Source organism: Ursus maritimus, unplaced genomic scaffold (assembly GCF_017311325.1).
Source record: "Ursus maritimus isolate PB19 unplaced genomic scaffold, ASM1731132v1 scaffold_4, whole genome shotgun sequence".
In the NCBI taxonomy this organism is placed as follows: Eukaryota; Metazoa; Chordata; class Mammalia; order Carnivora; family Ursidae; genus Ursus; species Ursus maritimus.
The window spans coordinates 88352883-88377720 of NW_024426552.1; the positions used below are offsets into that span (position 1 = coordinate 88352883).

The 24838-nt window shown below is 33.0% G+C and overlaps 1 protein-coding gene across 6 annotated transcripts in view; it reads right to left on the reverse strand.

Annotated features, from left to right (window-relative positions):
* NLGN1 (neuroligin 1) overlaps positions 1-24838 on the reverse strand; it is a 637479-nt gene that overhangs the window by 414866 nt on the left and 197775 nt on the right. For all 6 annotated transcript variants that reach the window (XM_008705324.2, XM_008705323.2, XM_040621591.1 and 3 more), the window contains one exon: positions 19582-19734. In XM_008705324.2, the coding sequence (XP_008703546.2) occupies positions 19582-19734 (153 nt within the window). The remainder of the gene's footprint in view (positions 1-19581; positions 19735-24838) is intronic.

Here is a 24838-nt window from a genome sequence, read left to right on the forward strand (position 1 = left end):
ATGGGTGGAGGCAAACAGTCATTGTACTGCCCTGCCACCTTGCTGAAGCAGGAGGACATGGGCAGTTGCAGGCATCCCCTGCTCCCGGGCTGGGGTGGTTGAGCACAAATGGTCATGGCATTCTCTGTCCCAAAACTGAGGCAAGCACATGAATACATAAAGCACTCACCAGCAACACTGTTGAAGCTTGTAGGCATGTGCAGCCAAGGCATTTTCCCGTTGCCCTTCTTATGATAATAAGCATGCCCTGCTCCCAGCTGCCCTGCTAAAGTCCACAAACATGCACAAACCACAAAGGGGATGCTCTGCATTCACCTGGCCCTGGTGGCAAAGAGGGCTGACATTCCTGAGCTCCAAGGGACTATAATATTTGGAAAAAAGTCTTGGCAGGCCAACACACCCAGGATACTGCACAGACAGCAGACTGAAACACGCCGCCTCTGAGAAAGGCCTGGTTACTTATCCTGGAGAGTCAGCCTGCCAGACAGGCTTCAGGTTTCCCACACATCTAGATGAAAAGAGGTAGCTGTTTCATCTAATACATAGAAACAAACACAGCTAGAGTCAAGCAGAATGAAGAAACAAAGAAATATGTTCCAAATGACAGAATAAAATCAAACCTCAGAAAAAGATCTTAATGATAAGGATATGTAACCAACCTGATAAAGAATTCAAAGTAATGTTCATAAACACACTCACCAAACTTGGGAGAAGAATGGATGAACACATGAGAACTTCAGCAAAGAGAAATATATATATATATATATACACACACACATACACACACACACCAAACAGAAGTCACAGAAATAAAGAATATAATTATTGCAATAAAAAATATACTATAAGGGTTCAACAGCAGACTGGATGAAGCAGAAGAACAAGTCAGTGAACTGGGAAACAAAACACTGGAATTCACCCACTCAAAGCAGTAAAAAGAAAAAAAGAATTGAAAAAAAAAAAACAACAACAAAAAACCCAAGATGACTTAACACACCAATAGAAAAACATCAAGCAGAATAGTATTCTCATTATAAGGATCCCAGAAGGAAAAGAGAGAGAAAAGTGCAGAAAACTTATTTAAAGAAATAATGGCTAAAAACTTCCTTAATACAGGGAAGGAAACAGACAGTCAAGCCCAGAGCATTCCAAATAAAACATACCCAAAGATATCTACACCAAGACACATTATAATTAAAATGTCAAAACTTAAAAATAAAGAATCTTAAAAACAAGAGAAAAACAAATAGTTGCATACAAGGGAAGTCCTTAAGGCGACTGTTAAATTTTTCAGCAGAAACTTTACATGCCAGAAGGAAGTGACATGTCACATTCAAAGTTCTAAAAGGAAACATTTCCACCCAAGAATACTCTACTCTGCAAATTATTCAAATTGAAGAAGAGACAAAAAATTTTCAGATAAGTCAAAGCTAAAGGAGTTCATCAACACTCAACCAATCATGTAAAAAATGTTTAAATGGACTTCTGTAAATTGAAAAAAAAATAGTACTAATTAACAACAAGAAAACACATAAAAATAAAAACTTCAGTGGAAAGGTGAATATATAGTAAAGGTGGTGGAGAGGTCACTCATAAAGCTAGAATGAAGGTTAAAAGACAAAAGAAATAAAATTAATTAAAACTATAATAATTAATTAAGGGATATACAAAATAAAAAGAGATAAAATATGACACCAAAAATATAAAATGTGGGTGGGGGGAGTAAAAATGTAGAGTTTTGAAGTGTGTTCAAATTTAAGTTGTTATCCACTTAAAATAGATTGCTATATATGAGATGTTATATGTGAACCTCACAGTAAACACAAAGCAAACATTTATAATAAATACACAAAAGAAACTGAGAAATAATCTAAATACACCACTAAGAAGGAATCACGCCACAAAGGAAGAGAAAAATAGAAGAAACAGAGAGTAGCTATAAACCGATAGCAATACAATAATACTAGGGGACTTTAATATCCACCTTACATCAATGGGTAGATCATCAAAACAGAAAATCAATAAGAAAACATTGACCTTAAATGACAAATTAGATTAGATGGACTTAATAGATACACACAGAACATTCCATTCAAAAACAGAATACATTTCTTCTCAAGAGTACATGGAACATTCTCCAGGACAGATTACATGTTAGGCCACAAAACAAGTCTCAATAAATTCAAGAAGACTGAAGTCATATCAAGCATCTTTTTTGAACAAAAAGGTATGAAAATAGAAATCAAATGCAAGGGAAAGACTGGAAAATTCACAAATATGTAGAGATTAAATAACATGCTACCCAACAACTACTGGGTCATTGAAAATATCAAAGGGTGATTTTAAAATAAGACAAATGAAAACAGAAAAAAGATGTACCAAAATCTATAGGATGCAGCCAAAAGCAGTTCTAAGAGGGAAGTACCCAGCAAAATAGGCCTAACTCAAAGAGCAAGAAAATCTCAAACAATCTAACTTTACACCTAAAGGAACAGAAAAAGTAGAGCAAATGAAGCCCAAAATTAGTAGAAGGAAATAATAAAAATCAGAGTAGAAAGAAACAACATGAGACTAAAAGGACAATAGAAAAGATCAATGAAAGACGTGGCTCTTTGAAAAAATAAACAAATTGACAAAGCTTCAGTTTGACTCACTAAGAACAAGAGCGAGAGAGCTCAAATATATAAAATCAGAAATAAAAGAGAAGTTACAACTGATACCAAGAAATACAAAAATTATAAAAGACTGCTATGAGCAATTATACACCAACACACTGGACAACCTAGAAGAAATGGGTAAACTTATAGAAAAGCACAGTGTTCTAAGACTGAATCAGGAAGAAGTAAAAATCTGGATAGACCAATTACTAATAAGGAAATTCAATCAGTAATCAAAAACTTTCCAAAAACCAAAGTCCAGGACCAGACAGCTTCACTGGTAAATTTTACTAAATATTCGAAGATTTAATACTTGCCTTTCTCAAATTCTTTCAAAAAATTTGAAGAAAAGGGAATGATCCCAAACTCATTTTATGAGGCCAGCATTACTCTGATACAAAAACCAGATGAGGACACCGCACAGAAAAGAAAATTACAGGCCAATATTTCTGATGAGCAAAGATGCAAAAATCCTCAGCAAAATATTAGCAAACCAAATTCCACAATACATGTAAAGGAATATTCCAGGGATGCAAGATTATTCCAGGGATGCATGAACAGTTTTAGCATTTGCAAATCAATTAACACATGCACCGCATTAACAAAATTAAAGATAAAAATCATATGATCATTTCAATAGATGCAGAAAATGCATTTAATAAAATTAAACATTCACTAATGATAAAAATTCTCAACAAAGTGGATAAAAAGAGAATGTACTTCAGTATGATAAAGGTTGTATATAACAAATCCACAGCTAATATCATATTCAATAGTGAAAAGCTAAAAGCTTTTCTTCTAAGATCAGAAATAAGACAGGATGCCCCATATCCAACATATTATTGGAAGTCCTGGTCACAGCACTTAGGCAAGAAAAAGAAACAAATGGCATACAAATTGGAAAGGAAGAAGTAAAACTGTCACTATTTGCAGACTGCATGATATTATACATAGAAAATCCTAAATATTCCACCAAAAAACTGTTAAAACTAATAAATGAATTCAGTAAAGTTGCAGGATACAAAACCAATTAATTAATATAAAAAATCTGTTGTATTTCGATACCACTAACAATGAAATACCAGAAATCCAAAAAACAATTCCATTTACAATTGCGTCAGAAAGAATAAAATACCTAGGAATAAATTTAACAAAGAAGGTTAAAGACATGTATTCTGAAAAATATAAAGATTTTGATGAAAGACATGAAAGAAAACACAAATAAATGAAAAGATATTTCATGCTCATGGATTAGAAGAATTAATATCGTTAAAAGACCAATTCTACCCAAAATGATCTACAGATTCATTGCAAACTCTATCAAATTTCCAATGGCATCTTTCACAGAAGTAGAACAAATAATTCTAAAATTTGTATGGAATCACAAGACAGGGAACAGGGAAAGCAATCTTAAGAAAGAACAAAATTAGAGGTATCATGTTCCTGGATTTAAAACTATACTAAAAAGTTATAGTAATCAAAATAGTATGTTTTGGCATAAAAAGAGACACACAGATCAATGGAACATAATAAAGAACCAGAAATAAACCCATGCATATACGGTCAAGTAATTCATGAAAATGGAACCAAAAATATACAATGGGAAAAGGATAATCTCTTAAATAAATGGTGTTAGTTGTATATTGGTGATATAGTGGTGAACAAAGCTGTCTTCCAATAAATGGTATTGGGAAAACTGAACAGCTATATGCAAAAGAATGAAAATGAACCACTGTCTTACATCTTCTACAAAAATTGTCTCAAAATAGATTAAAGACCTGAATTTAAGACCTGAGACCATAAAACTCCTAGAAGAAAACATAGGCAGTAAGCTCCTTGACATTGGTCTTAGAGATATTTTTTGCATCTGACTCCAAAGTTAAAGGCAACAAATGTAAAAATAAACAAGTGGGACTACATCAAACTAAAAAGCTTCTGGATGGCCAAGGAAACCATCAACAAAATGAAAAGGCAACCTATTGAATGGGAGAAGATATCTGCAAATCATATATCCAATAAGGGGTTAATATCTAAAATATATGAAGAACTCATACAATTGAACAACAAAAAACCCGAAAGAATCTGATTACAAAATGGGCAGAGGATCTAAACAGACATTTTTCCAAAGAAGCCATACAAACGTCCAACAGGCACATGAAAAGCTGTACAACATCACTAATCTCCAGGGAAATTAAAATAAAAACTATAATGGGATATCACCTTACACCAATGGATGGCCATTGTCAAAAAGAAACAAATGTTAACTGCTGTTGAGAACATGTAGAAAAGGGAGCCCTCATGCACTGTTGGTGGAAATGTAAACTGGTGAGGCTACTATGGAAAACAGTATGGAGGTGCCTTAAAGACTAAAAATAGAATTACCTGGATATTTATCCAAAGAAAATAAAAACACTAATTCAAAAAAATAAATGCACTCCTGTGTTTACTGAAGTATTGGTTTCAAAGCCAAGGTATGGAAGCAACCAAAGTGTCCATTGATAGATGAATGAGTAAAGATGAATTCTTATATATATGCAATGGAATACTCCTCAGCCATAAAAAGGAATGAAATCTTGCCATTTTCCACAGCATGGATTAATCTTAGGGGTATTATGCTAAGTGAAATAACTCAGACAGCGGAAGACAAATACTGCATGATTTCACTTATATGTGGAATCTAAAAACAAAACAAACCAACAAAACAAAATAAACCACATTCATAGATACAGAGAGCAGACTGATGATTACCAATGGGGAGAAAGATTGGGGAAGTAAAATGGGTGAAGGAGATTAAGGAATACAAACTTCCATTTATCAAATAAATAAGTCATGGGGATGTAATGTACAGCCTGGGGAATAGAGTCAATAATATGATGACAAATAATAATTAGACTTATTGAGGTGTTAATTTCATTGTTGTAAGGCATGTTGCAGATTACATGAGCCAGCTTAGGTAGATTTATTATTTATGTTATCTAATTTTAATAACATTAGCAGTCATAGGGGGCCAGTGGCTTCAAAAGATTCCTGCAAATAAACCACATATTGAAGATTCTACAGGTAGCAATAAGATACAAAAAGGACAAAGCTGAAACTTTCTGTGTGTGTATGTGTTAAGAATGAGCTCATAGCCAACTAAATTCCAAGGTGGAAACCATGACAATTTAATCCTATCTGACAAGAATTCAGTCTTTAGAACTGTCAAGAAGACTATGGTTTTAAATATATTATGATAATATTGAACTTCCCCTTAAATGTGTACTTTGGTGTCTTTGCAAATCATCTTTTTCAGCTCTAACAGTCATTAAAACTAGACATTAAATGATCTTAGAAATAGTCTTCCAAATCTCTGGATAACAAAATGTAAAACTAATATCTAAAAATAATAAGGCCTGTTTAAGCATATAGCTTTAAATTAAAAAGATGTGTTTAGGAATATGAATAAGCAGCCAAAACTAATGTAATATTATGTGTCAACTACACTTCAATAAAAAAATTTTTTTAAAGATGAATAAGATAACCATTATTTTAAAGTGCTGTCCCATCTTCAAAATTTCCATCTTCTGTGTATTTTTATAATATATAATCCCTTAATACCATATTATTAATTAATTAATATAATTTATAGATATATTCATGAATTGAGGGTTCTTTCTTCAAAAATTCACTTAACAGGTGAATATAATCAAAAAAGTAGTTTCTACAGTCCAGAGCTGCACTGTCCAGTAAGTAGCCACTTTCCACATTAGACTACTGAGTACTTGAAATGTGACCTGTGTTATGGAAGAACTATATTTTTTATTTTATTTAATTTTAGTTGATTTAAAATTTTAAAAGTAAACCAGTGTCAAGCATTGTTTTCTGACACAACTATATTATTTTTGCAGAACCACTTTATTCTGTTGGAAATGTAGCATCTGAATTGAGATGTTATATAAGTATAAAAGTACTTTAATGAGTGAAAAATGTATAATGTTTCATTAATAATTTTATGTTGATATTTTGGTTGAATGGAATATTAGGCTAAATAAAATAATTTTTTAAAAATTAATTTTGTCTTTCTTTTTACTTTTCTTTAATGCGGCCACTATAAAATTAAAAATTACATATATGACTGCATTATATTTCAATTGGACGTCTGGTCCAGAATCAAAGTAGTGAATAGGGAGGTTTCTAAAAGGAATAAAGATGAGGTCTATAGGTTTTGTAAGACTCAAGACTAGAATAATCAATTTTTAACCTATAAAAGGTATACATATACTCACAAATTTAACATAAGGTGAAGATACTTTTTATTGGGATTTATTGAACTTACTGCAACTACTGACATATAGAGTTAACTCCCACGATATTACATTGTAATACCTAATTTTAATTCTATTTCAAAAAAATAGCAGATTTTTTGCATCTATGTAAAACCTGGACCAAAAAACAAAGGAAAGAGAAAAGGAAAGAGAAAGAGAAAAGGCAAGAGAAAAGAAGAAGAATATAGCAAATAGCAGATGATCTGGGCCAGCCACAGAAAAGCTCTTCTTTATGAAAACCCATTGACTCAGTCTTCCCCTACTAATGGATTAACAAAATAAAATAATTGGTAGTTTTCTCACACAAAACAAATATCCAATTAGAAACCTTACCAACATACTACACACATAGCATGGGAATCCATCTCTGCACAGTCTTTATTTTCAATCTCCCCTACCCACCTGCTCTGTATCTGAAAGATCCCTCTTGCTGGACTCCAGCAACAAGCAGAGAAGAAGTAACCCGTAGGCAAGGTGATTCAGGTAAATAGAGCACACTTAAGTATGATGCACGACTAAGCTTAAACAACAGGATTTTGGCTGCTAACTTTTAAGCATTTCATCATAGAATTCTATTTTTATAATTGTCCCCTAACATGAAATCCCACATGAGAAATTTCTTTTGAAAAAATTAGTGCTTAGAATACCTTCGATTTCTCTGAAGAATTGCCTTGTTTTACATCCCTTCTGATAATAAGAAATAAATAACTCTTGGTAGAGTTTTCAGATCAGAGTGCAAATCATCAACTCTAGAAATGTTTTGAGATTACGTTTTTTGTCTTTGCCAGGTCTTGTCTTTTCTCTAGACTTGAGGCATTGTTTATATCTGACTGTAATTTTATTATATATACTCTCATAATCTGTCACAAATAGTTTCTAGAAAATGGAAGGGTAAAATATGTAAGTTTATTAAATATGTAGTTTAGAAAGGTAATTACCTTTCTAAATACCACAGTTATATAAACTGTGACAAAATATTATTGAGAGAATATGTGGATAGTACTCATTTGAATGCAGAATAGCCTGGGAATGGGGCAGAGTTACACATGCCTGATGTGGTCCCTCTAAACATCTTCTAGAAAATAAGCCCAAATATGAACTGTAGACTATAAACCGTCTGCTTTGGTAAATATTACAGACTGGCTTTAAAATAGAAGGGTCAAAAATACACTCTGAAAAACATATTTCTTACTAATCAGATTCAACTATGGTATATTTCAAGGGAAAACACAATCTTTTTATTTATGTTAAAAGGAATAATGCATATTTCTTAAAGCTGATTTTCATTCAAAGTCAAAAAACTTAATTCTAGCATAATTAAATCACAAAAAATCATTACGGATTCTTTTCAGCCAGAAAAAAGCTGTAAATTATAATGATCTTAACACAAATCTTTTTTAATAACTTACTTCTGTTTGAGTATGTTACATAGTCTCTTAAGGGAACTGAGTCTTCTAGAAAAGGTACTGCTTTGCAAAGCTCAAATGCAAGAAGCTAGTAAATACCAGGACAGAAATTAATATTTCTCTTGGATATGTCTCTTCTCAAGAATATGCCTCAGCTCTTCAGAGAAGTTTCTAAATGATGACTTTGTCGATACATAAATCAGTTGAGAAATACAACTTGTCTTGTATTTGGAAATTTTTTCTAAGAAAAAAAAAATAAATCTATAGTCCTAATTGTTCTGTTAGATAAAATGGGTGGATATGTGAGTCATCAATAGCCAGTTTAAGATCTCTCACTCCAACCTCTGTTTGTGGCAATAATTGAGCACCTGTAATTAAATTCAAAACAGGTGAAGTCTCAAAAGGCAAAATTAAAGAAACCACAAAATTGTTTTTCCCTTGACTTTACGAAAGAACAACCTTAAACTGAGTTTAAAAACAGATTTCACAGCCCATTCCATACATAAAGTCAATAGTTATCCTTTCTTTAATATTGTATGTATTTTAATTCAAAGACTTGTCTTTCATCACTATTTTCATGTTTATCTAATGCTCATGAGCACCAATCTTTCCACTCATCGTATGCTACACAGGAAACAGAATAATGCAAATCATTAAGGTATGATAAATTCAGAAATCACTACTCAGCTGAAAATAAATTACTGTTGTCATGCATTACGGCTCCAGTACCCAAGGTGTTTCTCCTGGGGATGGAGGGCTTTTTGTGCTACTGCTACTGGGGGCAAAGTATTGCTCCCATCAACAAGACCTTACCTCATTTATGTGGGACTAGACATGAGACCTGGATTGCACGTGCTTAGTACTCTTTACTACCCACATTCTCCACTATCAGTCACTCTTTCTACCTACTCTCTATACTAGGACATGCATAGGTTAAGAATAGGACAAAGTGAATTAACTTGCATGCTTGTTGATGACTTTGGAATTAGGTATGCAGAGCACACTGCCAGTCGAGGAAATTGGAAAACCAGATTTGTATTTATTTTCTAGTTTGGGTGGCAAGGCATCTACAATATTCAGCAGTCAATACACACAAAATAACAAGTGGAGTTGGTTTTATGCATGCCAAAGTGAAGGGTATGGAGGTAGCCATACAGAGGTAGACGGAAGAGATAGGTCAATCTGGCCTGAGGTAATTTTGTAGACGGTAGGGCGATAGCTGGGCTATGTAGATGGGGCAAGGTGGGCATATTTGGCAAGTAAGCAGTTGGGAATGATGCTGGTAGGCAGTGAGGACGCTAGCCTGGCTTGATTATAAGGGACTTCCGGAAGCTAATAGAATATATAGTTTGCTAAGAAGAGAAGCAACATACCTCAGCAGGCCTAAAATGGCAGGAAAAATCTGGAATGGGTCCCAGAGTAGGTGAGAAATATTTAGAGATACAGAGCAGAGAAAACCTAAAGAAAACTGGTATGCTGTTATCTTTTTAAGGTATTTTAAAGATATTTTGGCATGTAAGTTTGGGTCTAGAGGTTCAGGGGTCAGCTGGAAAACCTGGTAACCAAGGTGCGTAGTTAGTAGCAACAGGAATAGGAGAAAGGAGACAAATACAAGGGATTTTTTTAAAAAAAATTGAACCATGTCAATTAAAAATAGAAAGACAAAGGAAAAAGGAACAATATTCAAATGTTAATGGGAGTACATTATTCAAGGAAGAACTCTAGAAAGAGAAAGACATTACAAGGTGTCCTGGCAAATGAAATTGCAGTATATTTTTTAAGGCAAAGTAGTGAAAGTGGATGGAATATCAAGAATCATGGCACTAGGTCATGGGAAGGTGGGGGGAGTACAGCTCTTATTTCTTATTGAGGGATCACCAGGGGGAGGAAAGGATTGTTTGAAAGCAAACTAAACTGAAAAGCAAAATCTAAGCCTTCACTTGGTTTGGAACACACTGGAAAAAACCTGACACTGGGTGAAGAAGACACTTGTATCTCCATTTAAAAAAAAATCAGTTATGCTACCAACTTATTACATTGCATGGCTTTTCTAGGCAACATAGGGCAGGTTAGGGAGAAAACCTTCAATTGTCTCTGGAAAGTCCTGTAGTTACATTCTCATTCGATAGATCCAATAGTGAAGGGCTAGTCACTCCTCTGGGAGTGCATGTGTATTTTACAAACCAGTTTTGCTTGTTAAATTCAAATAGAGAATTGTGCCTGGTTGTTTGTGGGTGGTCTGTTTGTTTGGATTTTTGCATTTTTACCACAGCTGCTTGTTTAAATGGCTTATTTGGCTTCTAATCTTGCATCTTTTAAAACTATTTCAAAATATTTTATCTGTCTTTTAATATTTAACTTTGTAAATGCATAGGGGAAAAAAAAAACAAAAGCACAACTATGCTAGCCTGAGAGGTACTTCATTCCACATTTCATCTCTACAAATATTCTTTTTCTTAACACCCTGATCTTTTTAGAAACACATCTTATCAAAATTTGTACTAATAGTTTTGTTGATTTAATGTCAATCTTCCTTACGTACTGTGGAATCCAGAGAAGAAGGATTGAGTCTGATTTCTCTCTCTCTCTCTCTCTCTCTTTTTTTTTTTTTTTTTTTACATTGTGAACCCGTATCCCCACCCCCACTCCACCGCACTCCAGCAAACTCCTGGGAACCTATAGTGGGCACTTATCAAATGCCTGTGAATTCATGAAGAATAAATGAATGACTGAGTTCAGATGATGACTTTTGCTCTGAAAAGGAAACTGAATATCTTTTTGTTTATGGTTTATTAGTTGCAGTTTTTTGAGTGCTGGAAAATAGTTCAATTCTGGATCCAGAATAACACCTTGACTAGGAATGAGGGAAATTTTTATTCTGTGTTCTGAGGTCTTATTCCAAATGACTGATCTTAATGCCTCAAGAAAACCATAAACCACATACTCCCAACTTCCTCCCAGAACTAATAAAAAACAAAACAAAACTTTTTAGGACAACTAAGAGTTTAAATAAGTCCATATTAATAACATGGAAGACAAATAAGGAGACATCAAAATACAGTAATTTATTACAGTCTCTTATATTGGCCAGTCTCTGGAATAATACAGAGCATATTGATTCACACTCCTTCCAAACAGGAATTCAAAAGAGCTCTCCATAATACTGGTTTGATTCAGTCCATTATTAAAGATGTAAGATAATTAGAAGCAAAATAAGTCATTTAAATAAGCAGCTGTGGTAAAAATGCAAAATGCTAGTTTGATTCATTCCATTATCATTCATCCCATTATTGGCAAAATCTCTATGTTGCTTTTTGTATAAAAGACCGATTCCCATATTCACCTTAGTCAGCCAAGGCTCAGCTGGTCCCTCAATCTTCTGTGAGCAAAATCTCTGCCTTACTCACTGACTTTACCAAGCATCTCACTTTAATGAGGCACAAGCCGTATTTTTTGTATCGATAGCAGATTGTCAGTTTTGATCAAGGTCTAGGCCTGCTCAACACACTTTTTGAAATGCAAATCTAATCATGTCGCTTATCTGCTCTATGTCCTATCATTGTTTCTCATTGTTCTCAGAAGTCCTACAACTTTAAGGAGATGCTGCACAGCCTGCTGCCTGTTTTCAACCTTATCTGACATCACCTACCCTTAGTCCAAGCATCCAGCTGGGTTTGCTCAGCCCCTTTAACACACCAAACTTCTCTCTTCCTCTGGCTTTCACCCACATTTTCCTCTCTGCCTGAAACTCAGCCTCACCCTCCACTCAACGACCACATTGGATTAATACCTCTTGACTCTTTGGATTCACAGTAAATTCATTCAACAAATATTTTCTGAGCAAATCTCATGCGTCAGGGACTATTTTAGACTTCAGAGAGCTAGACAATAATAAATCAAACAATCCAAATATAAATAGGAAATAATCAAGTATGATCAATGTAATGAAAAGAATTTTAAAAAGTACATGACTTGTGACATGGTGGCTCTTGTTAGATTGGCTGAACATGGATGGTTGCTCTGAGAAAAGACATTCAAACCAAGATCAGAAGAGCAGGAACTGGTCCCACACAGCTCTGGGGCAGGCAGAGGGAAGAGCATGTATAAAATATCTAAATAAGAATGAGTTTGCTGTGTATAAAGAACAACAGATGGCTAGAACTGAGAGGAAGAGCATTTTGAGATGAACTAAGATACAGGTACAAGAGGTACAGACACGAAGAGATATAGATACATGATACAGATTTATGAAAGGTTTTGTTAGATAGGTCAGGGAAGGAGTTTGAATTTTTTTCTAAGTGAATAATGGAAAGCCACTGGAGGGTGGTGAGCAGAAAAGTGAGCTGGTATAATTTATATTGTAAAAAGATAATCTGATTTTGCTGTATGGAGAATGGATTATAGGTATGGAGCAAAAATGAAAGAGGAAAATAATAGAAAATGTTCAAGGAGACTCCACTTAGTTTGGTTGAGGGGGAAAATGGAAAGGAAGAGGCAGATCCAGGACGTATACTGGCACAACTCAGTAAGAGAAGCTGAACTGGTTGTTGAGCGTAGAGGAGAGACAAATCAGGGGACATCTACAAAGTTTTTACTTGATCATCCAGATGGATGGCAGTGCCAATGCCATCAGTACAGTGTTGTGTTGAAGAGAATACTGCCTGGTTAGAAGCCTGGCTCCACCACTTAATGCCACTTAACCTGTATGACTGCAAATAAGACACTTAACATCTCTACTCATGTGTTTCTTCACTTACAAAACTGGGAAAAATAACAACCCTACCTCATAGGGTTATTGTGGAAATTTAATAATGCAATTAATATAAACTGCTTAAAACAGCTTTTGGAATATAATAAATCCTCAATGAGTGTGGCTACTATTATTATTGCTATTGTTGCAATTATTATAATAACCTAGATGTGGAAGACAATGAAATACACACCTGTGAAAATCAACATGTTTTAGCCATTAAAGTTGAAATATTCAGTAGATAGCCCCATGGAGATGTTGATAGGCAGAAGTATATAAATCTGGGGACACCTGGGTGGCTCAGTGGGTTAAGTGTCTCTCTTTGGCTCAGGTCATGATCTCAGAGTCCTGGGATCGGGTCCCACATAAGGCTCCCTGCTCAGTGGGGAGTCTGCTTTTCCATCTGTGTGCCCCCCACTCATGTATGTGCACTCTCTCTCTCAAATAATAAAATCTTTATTTAAAAGAAGAAGTATATAAGTCTGAAGTTTTGAGGAATAGGCAGTCCTGAAGATACAGTTTTGGAAGTCACTTGCACAGAGATGGTATTTAGAGATTTAGAGCCATGCATAAAGTCTCCTAGGGAGACACTGAGGAGAGGAAAGGAAGGGAGCCAGAAATTCTTCTTAATGGCATTTCAACATAGAGAGATCAGGGTAGGAGAAGAAGAGCCAGGGAAGGAGGCTGAGAAGGAGCAGAGAGTGAGGTAGGACGTAATCCTGGGATGATGCCAAGAAACAAGCGTGCTAAGAAGGAACTAGTTAACTGTCTCCTATGCTATGGAGAGATCAAGTAAGATAAGAACAGGTCCTTGGAAATCTTGACAAGGGCTTTCTTAGTAGAATATAAGAAATCAAAACGTGAATGTCCCTTCCTTTGAGAAACCTTTTCTGAGTGTCTGGAATAGATTAGCACTTGTCATTCCATCCAGGTAACTGTAAAGAAAGTTGACTTTGCACTAAATCATTATCTATGTAAAAGATATCATTTGTACAATTATTAATTTAATTTCTATCTTCTCTAATGGCTAATAATCTACTGGATAGCAGGGATCATGCCTATCACAAATTTTCACATTATCCTTAATAACTAGTAGGATGCTTGATACATAATATTGCTCAGTTTATATGGAATGAATGAATAAATTAATGATGATTCTACATGACTGTACCAAAAACACATTTAAAAAAAAAAATGAACTTCTTTTAATTAACACCTACATTAATTGACATGCTTGCTTTCAGGTTATTTCTAAGTTGTGGGCATAACTAAGTAATTGCTTTTATTGCAAACCACCTGAAATCATTTTGATGGAAGCAGGTAGAATAAACATAGTGAACAAATAGTCTACTTTGCCCTGTAAGATTATCTGTCTTAAGTTTCTTTAATCCAAAGGATAAATGGTATCTCTACTCCAGTAGCTCATTTTAGCACTCAATCTAAAATTGATTACCATCCATCCCTTATTAAAACCCAGTTGATATAAGATATTTGAGAAAATAAATCTATGGACCATGTTAACTGTCCCTTGTTCTCAACTGGTTTTTAGCTCTATCCTATTATAAGTGAAATCACCAATTATCTTCCTTGAATTGCACTTGGTTAGGTCTTTTGAAATGACACTATAGAAATTGTGGGCATTTATTATTATGTCCTTGGCTTTTACAGAGGGTTAGTATAAGTAATCATATACTGAGAATATATCTGCATCTTCTAATGACATCAAAACTATCACATGGTTTCAATATTGTTCATTGTTCCAAATAAAAACAAGCCGTATGATAAATTTTACTAGAGTATACTGTGAGAAAAAGCTGAGTATTTTTTTACTGATTAATATGCAACAATCATGAAATTAATTCATTACCCTTTTTACCTTTCTTCTAGGAAATTGAGATATATATTTATATTTGATTCCAATACATATTCATGGCCTAAGTTTCTGTATCTTTTCTCTATAATATATGTATTCCTTTATGAAACCTATTTATATGTGTGCTTTTGTCACAAATTATCTCCACTTTTTTGAAGTAGAAAGAGTATGAATAAATAGAGAAACTGAAAGAAAGTGCTTCTCTCTTCCCTTCAGTTAATCCCAGAGAAAACTACTTTTCATGATCTTGCTCAAATAAAACCAATTCCATGAAGACATTTTTGACACTTCAAAGACAGCCTGACTCCATCGTCTACTACCCAAAAAAAATTTGGATCATCATATAAAATTTAATATCTTATTACATACTACTTTCAAATATATGGTCACATTTAAAGATTTTTATTTGTCTGTTTTAGGATTTAGAGCCAAACAGAAATTAAAACAATGCAAAAAAAAAAAAAAGACGTGGCAAATACCAAGAATAATGACAAAACATTGTGCCACTTCGGAAATTAATATGCTTTTCTTTTTAAATCATAAACATTACCTAGACTTTACCAAATCTCTTTGCTGCTGAACTGCTCAGATTCATATACGAAAAAAAGACAAAGCTTGTTTTAAATGATTTAGACCTATATGGCATTATAAACTAAGCTAAGTGAAATTCTTCAAATACAAGTAGATACACTTCAATTTTTTTTTTTTCTAGAGTGGGGTGGTATAGCCATTAGATTACTAAGTACAACATTAGACTCCAAAAATTTGCCAAATCACATGGGTTAAAATTATGAATACATAATTGCCTCTAAAATATCCATATCAAGATAAAAGTAACGTTAAATTTCCATCTGATAAAAGTCTTGTTTGACTAAATTAGATCCCAACAGTTGTATAAAACTTTTTCATTTTCTCTAAAAATAACTATTAAATTTAGAATAAATTTAAAGAGGCATTGAGACACATTCTTAACACAAAATTAGTTCACATATTTTTTTCATTTTTGAGATTTGAAAACATATTGTTTGGACAGTTTCTATTTTCCAAAGTGTTAATTGCACAATATCCCATCCTAATAGTGAGCAATTTATTTACTTCCTTCCAGTTATTGTCCATAAGCACATACATTTACTCCACTTACAATCATAATATTCAACATTATTTCCCTCCTTTAAGGACATATAATCAAAACATTTCTCCCTAAGTTTCCATTATAATAGTTTTATTAACTATGTACTGTTATATTAAAAATAATTCTGTTAACAAGTAATTTTAAATGTATTTTAAAGAACTATGCAACGATGTGCTAAATCACAGAGGATGAAGAGTTAAAACTGGCTGAGGAAAAAGAATGTATACAACCAGAGTGAAAGAAAGTCTGTTCGCTGGATGGATGAGACTAAATGAGATACAGAGACCTCTCAGACAAAACAGGGGAAGTGAGATTAGCAGGCAGAGCCCTGTTCCCCTTCCCTTTTTTTCAACCTTATTAGCAGCTTTTCTTATGATCTCTAATAGCATTTTTAATACTATAAGAGTGATAGTCTCTGTTACCACTCCAAAGGAAACCACAAAAGGTCTCAGTTGACAAACTAACTCCCACCCGTTCCTAGGTTCATCAGAGCAATGCTATAACAGGAGATAGTTTTTCTTCTATGCCACTTCTACTTTGCAGTGAACAAAATCTTTTTTTCAACATGAAATGCTTTGAATTGGAATCTTGCCTCTAGATAGCTGTATGAATTTTATTACTAAAACATTATCACATTTTTACTTATTGCTAAAACAAACAAACAAACAAATAAAACCTGTAATATTTCTCCTCTGGGATAGCAAATGCAAATCAACACTAATTACATTACCTGTTTCAGACATCTTGATTTTTTTCTGCCAATCTTCAGAGAGCAAGAGTCTTGTAATTAGCCAAACTGTACATTGAACCCCCAAATTCATATCCTTTACACCAAAGCATCCAAATCAAAACACAGCTCAGGATTTCCTCTGATGTGGGACCAGATCTTATTTTCTACTTATTTCCAACACTCCCAAATGAAAACAGCAATACTTTTGGATCCCATACCCAAGAAAACTTGGCTTACCTTGTTACTGTTAGACAAATTATTAACAGCAACGAAAATCCTATAGTCTTTATTGCTATAGATGCTTATTGTTGTCAAATGAGCTGTGGATCTGGTTGTGGTATACCACACACGCAAAGTGTGCTGAAACAAATGTTTCAATAATTTATTTCTCATGAATTAATTCATTTAAATATATTTTCACAAGGCCCAGTACACATTTTAGGAACAAAGTGACCAGGATACATACACCTGTTCCTGAGCTAGTGCTCCAAGATGCACCTAAAAATGTTCACTAACAGAGTTTTGTACTTTATCATACTGATAGGTCTAGAAAGGACACCTGATTCTTAATGCCGATTATCAGTATATGATGTGTTCAAGAGCAACAAAGGAGCCAACTAAAAGTTAAATCCTAAACCGCAGTGGAGCAGAACAAATATTTAGCTATCACTGAGAAAATCATCCACCATCAACACCAACTCCGCTTGCCATTATACAGACCAAGCAATCGACTGATTTCTTCATTTTTTAGTTAGTTAGTCTATTGTCCTCCAATTCAATCATTCAGAGCCTGGTATTTAGAGATATGATATGAACATAAATGTAGGATTCAAGTTGGATCAAAGTCAGGTACTTGTCAGTTATACATAAAAAATATTGGGCAAAGCTTTATTAATGTTAACAGTTCACTTTATGGAATCTTACTTTATGTGAGTGCAACTAATAACAGAGTAAGGCAACATAAGATGTGGCTAAAAGATTTTTTTTTTAAATAAAATAAATACACATGATTAAGTGGAAGGTCAAGTCCTTGAAAACACTGCTGTCAGAATGTGGCATTTAATTTTAAATTTTCAATTGGCAAACTGGTCACTGCTTCAGGATTTTTAACTTGAAAATTCAGAAAAATATGAGAATAATAATAAAAGCGACTGAGCTATAAATAATACTATAATTAAAATTAAGTGTATTAAAATATTGAAAATTCTCACATTAGAGTCTTGCATAAAAACCAAATGACAACACTGATATTTAAAACTAAGAAGATGATTATGAACATCTCTTTATACACCTTTCCAATATACAGTTTTCATTGGTGGGAAACATTCATTGCTGCTCACTAAAATTATAAGAACATCTGAAGCAATGCTTGATTAGACACTATGTGGAACTAATGTGTACTTGAAAAATGTTACAGAAATATTTTACACTACATTTGCCATGGTCTATCTATTGTCCATCATACTTCAAATTCAAAATAACAAAGTAGAAAAATATCAAGATTTTGCTTTGCTTTGCTAAAATATCTCCTTCCCCAAGACATATAAACCTGATTGACAAAAGTTATTTTTTTTAATATATTTTGAGATTGACATGAACATAGGCTTATAATTACATAGAAGTAACTAACACTGAAGAGGAAAAAAAACTGATTCTCAATGACCAAAATATATGATACGAACAATTCTTATAAAGGAAAACATAACTTAAATTCCTTTTTCAAAATCTTTTAGAGAATGAAAGTGTGAGGAGCCTTTTTGTTGCAAATAACAGCACAAATTGTATGCCTTTAAAAAGTGTATAGTATGTGATAAGACTTTGGGAACAATTAAGATTAAAAAGATGAAATCTTTTGTGATAAATTGTACTCTTTTAGCAAATACTCTTTAAGTAAAATACCATAATAAAGGTGTTTTAGTAAATGATAAAGTAATTTTACTCCCAAAATTGTGAGGATACTATAAAAATAAACTATACAGGTAAAATATCAAGTTTATCTTTTAATAATGGGTTATTACATAAAACAATATCCCTATTTCAGAGTACTTGATCAGTTATTTTGCAAATAATATTTCCCTATAATTTTCTTCAAAACCAAGGATCTCCAGTTTGATTTTGTTTTACATGTGTATACATTATTGACTTGAACTCTTTATCACTGTATAAAATCAACACGTTTTCCAAATCAAATAACTCAATGTAAATACAGTTAGACAAATATTTCTAATCAGTATCTGACAAATTTTTTGAAAACCCAAACCTATACCACAATGACAATCATTCCCCAAAGCCAGTCCACACGCGTGTTCTCAAAAAGACTTATGAACTTGTTTCTAAACTCATGTCAAATTTCAGGCAATTTTATGGCATTGTAAAAAAAGAGTGGAAGGAAAAATTTGTCCAGGGACTAATTCTTCTTTAGAAAGGCCCTGGCATTGTTGCCTTTCACAGTGCTATAAAGTGAAACCAGGAGAACCATTACTCAACAATGTGAATAATTTCACTACCTTTTACTTTCAAATTTTAAAATCAACCCTAGCTGTCTTCCATCAAGTAATTTATGAACACACTTATAGAATTCATTGAAAATATCTAAAATTTTGGTTCAAAGAACGTCAACAAGCATAGAACAATGAATGAAACAAAGCAAAGCAAAACAAAACAAATCAAAACGAAACTATCACATACTTCATGGATTAATGGTGAAAAAGAAAGAAGAGACTTCTTACCAAGTACCCCAAGTCGATAGTTGACTGTGATGACGATCACATTGCCATAACTTGCCAAGACACTCCCATCATATAAATTTCCAGTCCCTTCCATATATGAGCCACCATGGATATACACCATCACTGGTTTGGGACCCCCACTGTCCCGAATATCTGAAAAACAAACGGTTGGCAATTGTCCTTATCCTCAAAAAACACACATAATGAAGCAGAGAATACATTTTCCATTTTAGGGACAAAAGAGCATGATTTTAATATAGTTCTTTAAATTGCTGTTTTGTTAAAGTGTTTCTTCAGCAACTCATATTACGAGCTATTGTGAAAAGAGCAATAGATATTCACTGTTTCCTAGCTAAAATTTTGTTTAAAATTATAAACTGAACAACAAAACTTGGACAAATTGAAAATGGGTGTGAATTTTAGTGCTTTTCGATTGTTTTCGAAAGTGGCAGTAGAACAAAAAGAAAGAATGATAGTGGGTCTTAGAGAACTATGTTTTTTTTTAAATGTCATAGACTTCATATGGAATTTATGAGCCATATGCTAAGGACAATGTTATCACTGCTATTGTGAATAAAACACTCTGTTTCTTCATTTCTTTCTTACTATAAAGATTTTATTGAATGCATCATAATTATATTGAATAATTTATGCTCTAATTTGTGAATATAATTACAATACTGTGTTTTAGGTTGCAAGAAGTTTCATTTCACTACTCAAGTACCAACTGGCAGATGAATGGTTAGGCAGTAAAGTCCGTACTTTTGTTGTTGTTATACGTAGGGTACTGTCACTTAAATGATATTTTTTCGTTAAGTCGGGGTTATCTGCTCACTCCACCAACTCTACCCTCTGGAAGAAGAAAACTAACTAAATTATATTTTTCTTCTCTTTGTGTAGCTATTGTACTCTTCCTAGTCCCATTTTGGCTCTATGATTTTGTCATGTAGACATAAAATAGAATACAGCTAAGTCCAGTTGTGAAGTGCCCAATTTTAGGATGATGTTAAAGTGATTTCTACAGTTCTGAGTTTTAATCAACTGTGTTTGCTTTTCTAAGATACTTTCCCCAAATTTTGTAGTTTTCAATAAGGATCTAGAGATAATACATAAGGGAATCAAAAGATTATTTTAATTGGTATTAAAAATGCCCTAATTCCTAGAGATACAGGTGCTTAACTTTATATTGGCAAACATGGTTTTAACTACTGAATACTGAAATATCATATATGTATGTATATGTTTATGAATACATACATACATCAAATATTACTATTCTGTAATAGCCCATTATGTCTTCTACCCACAACTGAAACTAAATTGGATCAAGTGTATTTTCTTCTCGTTAATGCCAATATTAAAAAACATCATTTAAAAAAAAAGGTATAGTTTTGTTCCTTTGCTTTCAACATTTTTTATCAAACTTAAATCTCCTACATCTTTACAATTGAGGTTTCAGCTTTCAGAATGGACTAATATAGTACAAACTCATTGAAAAATCTGGTGATTATTTAGATGCTGCTTTACATTTCCTGTGAAAGGGTGACTAATATAAATGCTTCAATTTTTCTACTGTAATAATAAAGTGATTTTCTTAAATTAAAAATCCTTTTAGGATCAGGAATTGCAGCTCAACTCATTTGTCCAGATTTTCAAGTTGGGGAAACAGCTCACTGCAGAATTTAGAGACTTTTTTGAAAGACTATTTTACATTTAACTTATTACCAGTATATAAATTTACCATAATCCCCTCCCTCCTCTTCAACGGTGTACTTGAGAAGAGTGTCTCATTTTTAAGTGGTGAGAGGAGGATACTCTGACATCAAAACTATCCATTAGATACAACTACATTTAGAAGGAAAAGCTAAATTTATTTTCTCCTTAAATCCTTAGGAGGGAAAATGGTATTCACTCATTTGTAAAGATCTGGGGGCTTGCGGAGATGTTAGGCTTACACAGAGAAAACAATCCTATTGAAATTTTTAACTATCTTCCATTTTTAAATGCCTGTTTGCTATGTACAGTTTAGCTTATTTTTCTAGTATGGCTGGCACCGAAGAAGCAATAATAAATTATTAAACTGAAATCATTAACTGACTGTTCACAGCAGACACTGTACTCTGCTAATTGTATGCTTGTAGGTAGCACAGAGGGAGGCTGTTTCAGAATTCTTCTTTAATTAAAATTACATAGAATTACAAAGCACCAACTGTGAACAGTAATGAAATCTTGGTAGAACCATTCTGTTCACCTGGAAAACAATACAGGCACACATTGAGAAGACTTGCCACATTTTATACCTAATAACAGAATGAAGTGGACATTGTCAGGAAACACTGAAAATATGACAATACATCCTAGGAGCTATTTTGAGTGGTATCTCTTTACTTTTCCTTGAAAATTAGACTTGAAAGAATTACTGATAGTTTGGGCTGATTCTGATTTCCAATTTGTCCTTTCAAATTTCTCAAAGATTTCAGCCTTGTCTAAGAACTTAATATACCAAGTGGTTCTTCTCTAGAAAGTTATATACAAGTCTAATCCTGTGTTCTGAACAATATTTCTTTTTACTTGAAATAATCCTGAAGCTAATGCTATATGGGGTACTAATTATCAAAATAAGTAAAATTCTTGCATATTACAACCCTTGAAATTGCTAATAATGTTTGGAAAGATGCCAAATTTCTATTACAGGATAACTGGAGTTCTATGATAGTGTTTTATCACAGAGGTCTGTCTTGACTTTATTTTCTTCATAGTATACAGGTCTTTTGATATAAATATAAATAGTAAATAGTTTAAATATAATAATATAATAATAAATACAAATAGTTTAAATTTTGTCTATATTTATTTTGATTTTTAAAAAACAATCTTTATAAACTAATATATCAGATAGCCTATTATTAAATACCACCTGCTAATGCTATCATTTTAATAAAATTTTAGGGAACCATTATGTCTTTGGTGCAAAAGTTTTAGATGCACTTTAGTAATTTATGATGAATTTGTTAGAGCCAAGTCATCCCTCTAAATCTTGTCTCATATTTTTCTCTCTAAATAAGGTGGATTTCACCAAACATTTCTGACTTTGCCTAAGCAGCTGCAACTGACTTTACTAAAACCAAAACCACTCTCAGAGACTAAAACACTAGTTCAGCTACAGTAAAAATGCAAATGTTCATAAAGCATGTTTGTATTTTCTGTTATGCGCATTTTTTTAGGCTTTGCCAAGCATCTAGGTCCCTGAAAAGAATGGATGGTAAGGGGGAAATACTACACTGATGATTATTTTCCTTCTAAATTTTTTAGGGAAAGAAAGTAAGTTTTCAAGTTAAAAACGTAATAGACTTGGAATCTGAGTAGATATCTCCATGTCAAATTTTAGTAACTATTTTATCTTTCTGATAAACCAAAATTTTAAGCCAGTGTAGCAAGTATCAATACATCTAGAGCAATTAATGGGGATTTATTTGTGCCTGACAACCAGGGTTTGGAAATCACAATCCCTTTAATGGTCCTAATGAATAATGATTTGTGACATAACTCCTTAAATATGCTTACTGGTTTCCTTTTCTTAAAAAAAACTCATTAAATTCTTAATTGCCCATAATTCAGAGGTTTGGCCATTTAGCAGTTTTTAAATTGTGGGGTATTGCCTCAATTAAATTTTTCTCTGATATATTTCAAGGAATTTCAAGATATTTTTGTGTCCCCCTTTACTAATTCTATCAACCTCAGGTACCAACCTCATTCCAAACCAGCAAAAGAATATAGAAGTGTTGGCTAAATATAATTTTTGGTTAAAAATATATATAAAAATCTATATGAGCAGTTTTAAAAGGCTCTATTTAGAATATAAAATTGCATCTGCACATTGAAATATTAATATTAAGGTATTCTTAGCACAATTAAAAAAATTTAAATATCTCTTGAATCCCCAGAATAAATTGGTAGAAATCTAAGGTGTTGCTTTGACCCATTTTTGTCACTTCAGATTAGTATTTTTGAACCTATGGAAATAGCCTATGAAATATGTAGTTTTTTTGGTTATTATAAAACACAAATGAAAAGTGATACAATTGTGTTTGGCCTAAAGATGGCAAAAGAATAACTAATGGTAAAGACAAAAAGGAGAATTGGAAGTAATGAATAGTGCTCCACTGAGAAGCCTTGGGTTAGTTTAAGTGAATGAGGATCACACCCCAGTCAATGCCTCTGGTAGCCTCTGAATACAGTAGCTGAGAGAGAGACCTGGAAATCAAGTAAAGGATTTCGGTTATCACTGAATAAAGGAGAATAAGTAACTTGACTTTGACTAAAGTAAAAGGAGTAATTTATCAAGTAGTTTATATTTGTTGTTTTATGTCTAGTAATGTTGATTCATAATTTGGAACAAATTAAATATAAAAATTGGCCTTGGTTTTTATTCACGCTCATGTCTACAAAATAATTGTAAAAGGAATTGAATAGAAGATGGTCAGACTTTTCTTCCAAGGTTTTTTTAATCCTGAAAAATATCTGAATTTATCTTTCTTGTCTTTGCTGTCTAAACAATTATCCAAAACAACAGCACAGAGGAATAGACTCAACTTGAATTGATTACTCTTACATTCTGCACTTCTGAGCATTTAAAAATATTTATTGATTTGATAAGTCTGGTGACTGACTGGCTTAGTACTTAACCCGAATACTACCTGCCAATTTAAACAGGGGTTTAGCACATTTTTAATGGCTATTTAAAAATGTTAAATGTGCTTTGAAAGAGGTCTGTAAAATAGATTCACATTTACAGAGCTTAGCTCATTATGGTGGCTCAGAGGTATCTTTTGTAAACATGTAAATGTCTTGATGCGATTTATCAAAAGAAAAGAAGTACATTAAATCAGCAATCAAAGTATTTTTTTAAATAGGAAAATTATGTATACTAACCTTGTAAGTACTTTCAGAAAATTTACAGTTTACAAAGCTACGCACTAAGAAGTCCTTTATACAAAGTGTTATTTAGATAATAAATGTCTAGGAATTTAGGATTTTCAGAGGGCTCAGCTTCTGTGGAAGCAGACTTCTTAGAGCTGTGAGAACCAAGTTAACAAATGTCTTGAATGTTTGAAAAATTCTGATTTCCATCAATGTTTTTAAAAAACAATTTGCACTTTGATATTATAAGTTTATTTTTAGCTCTTAGCATTCAAAATGATAACTCTTGGACAGTTATAATGATTTATTTCAAATATTAATGACTGCTTTGTGTTTA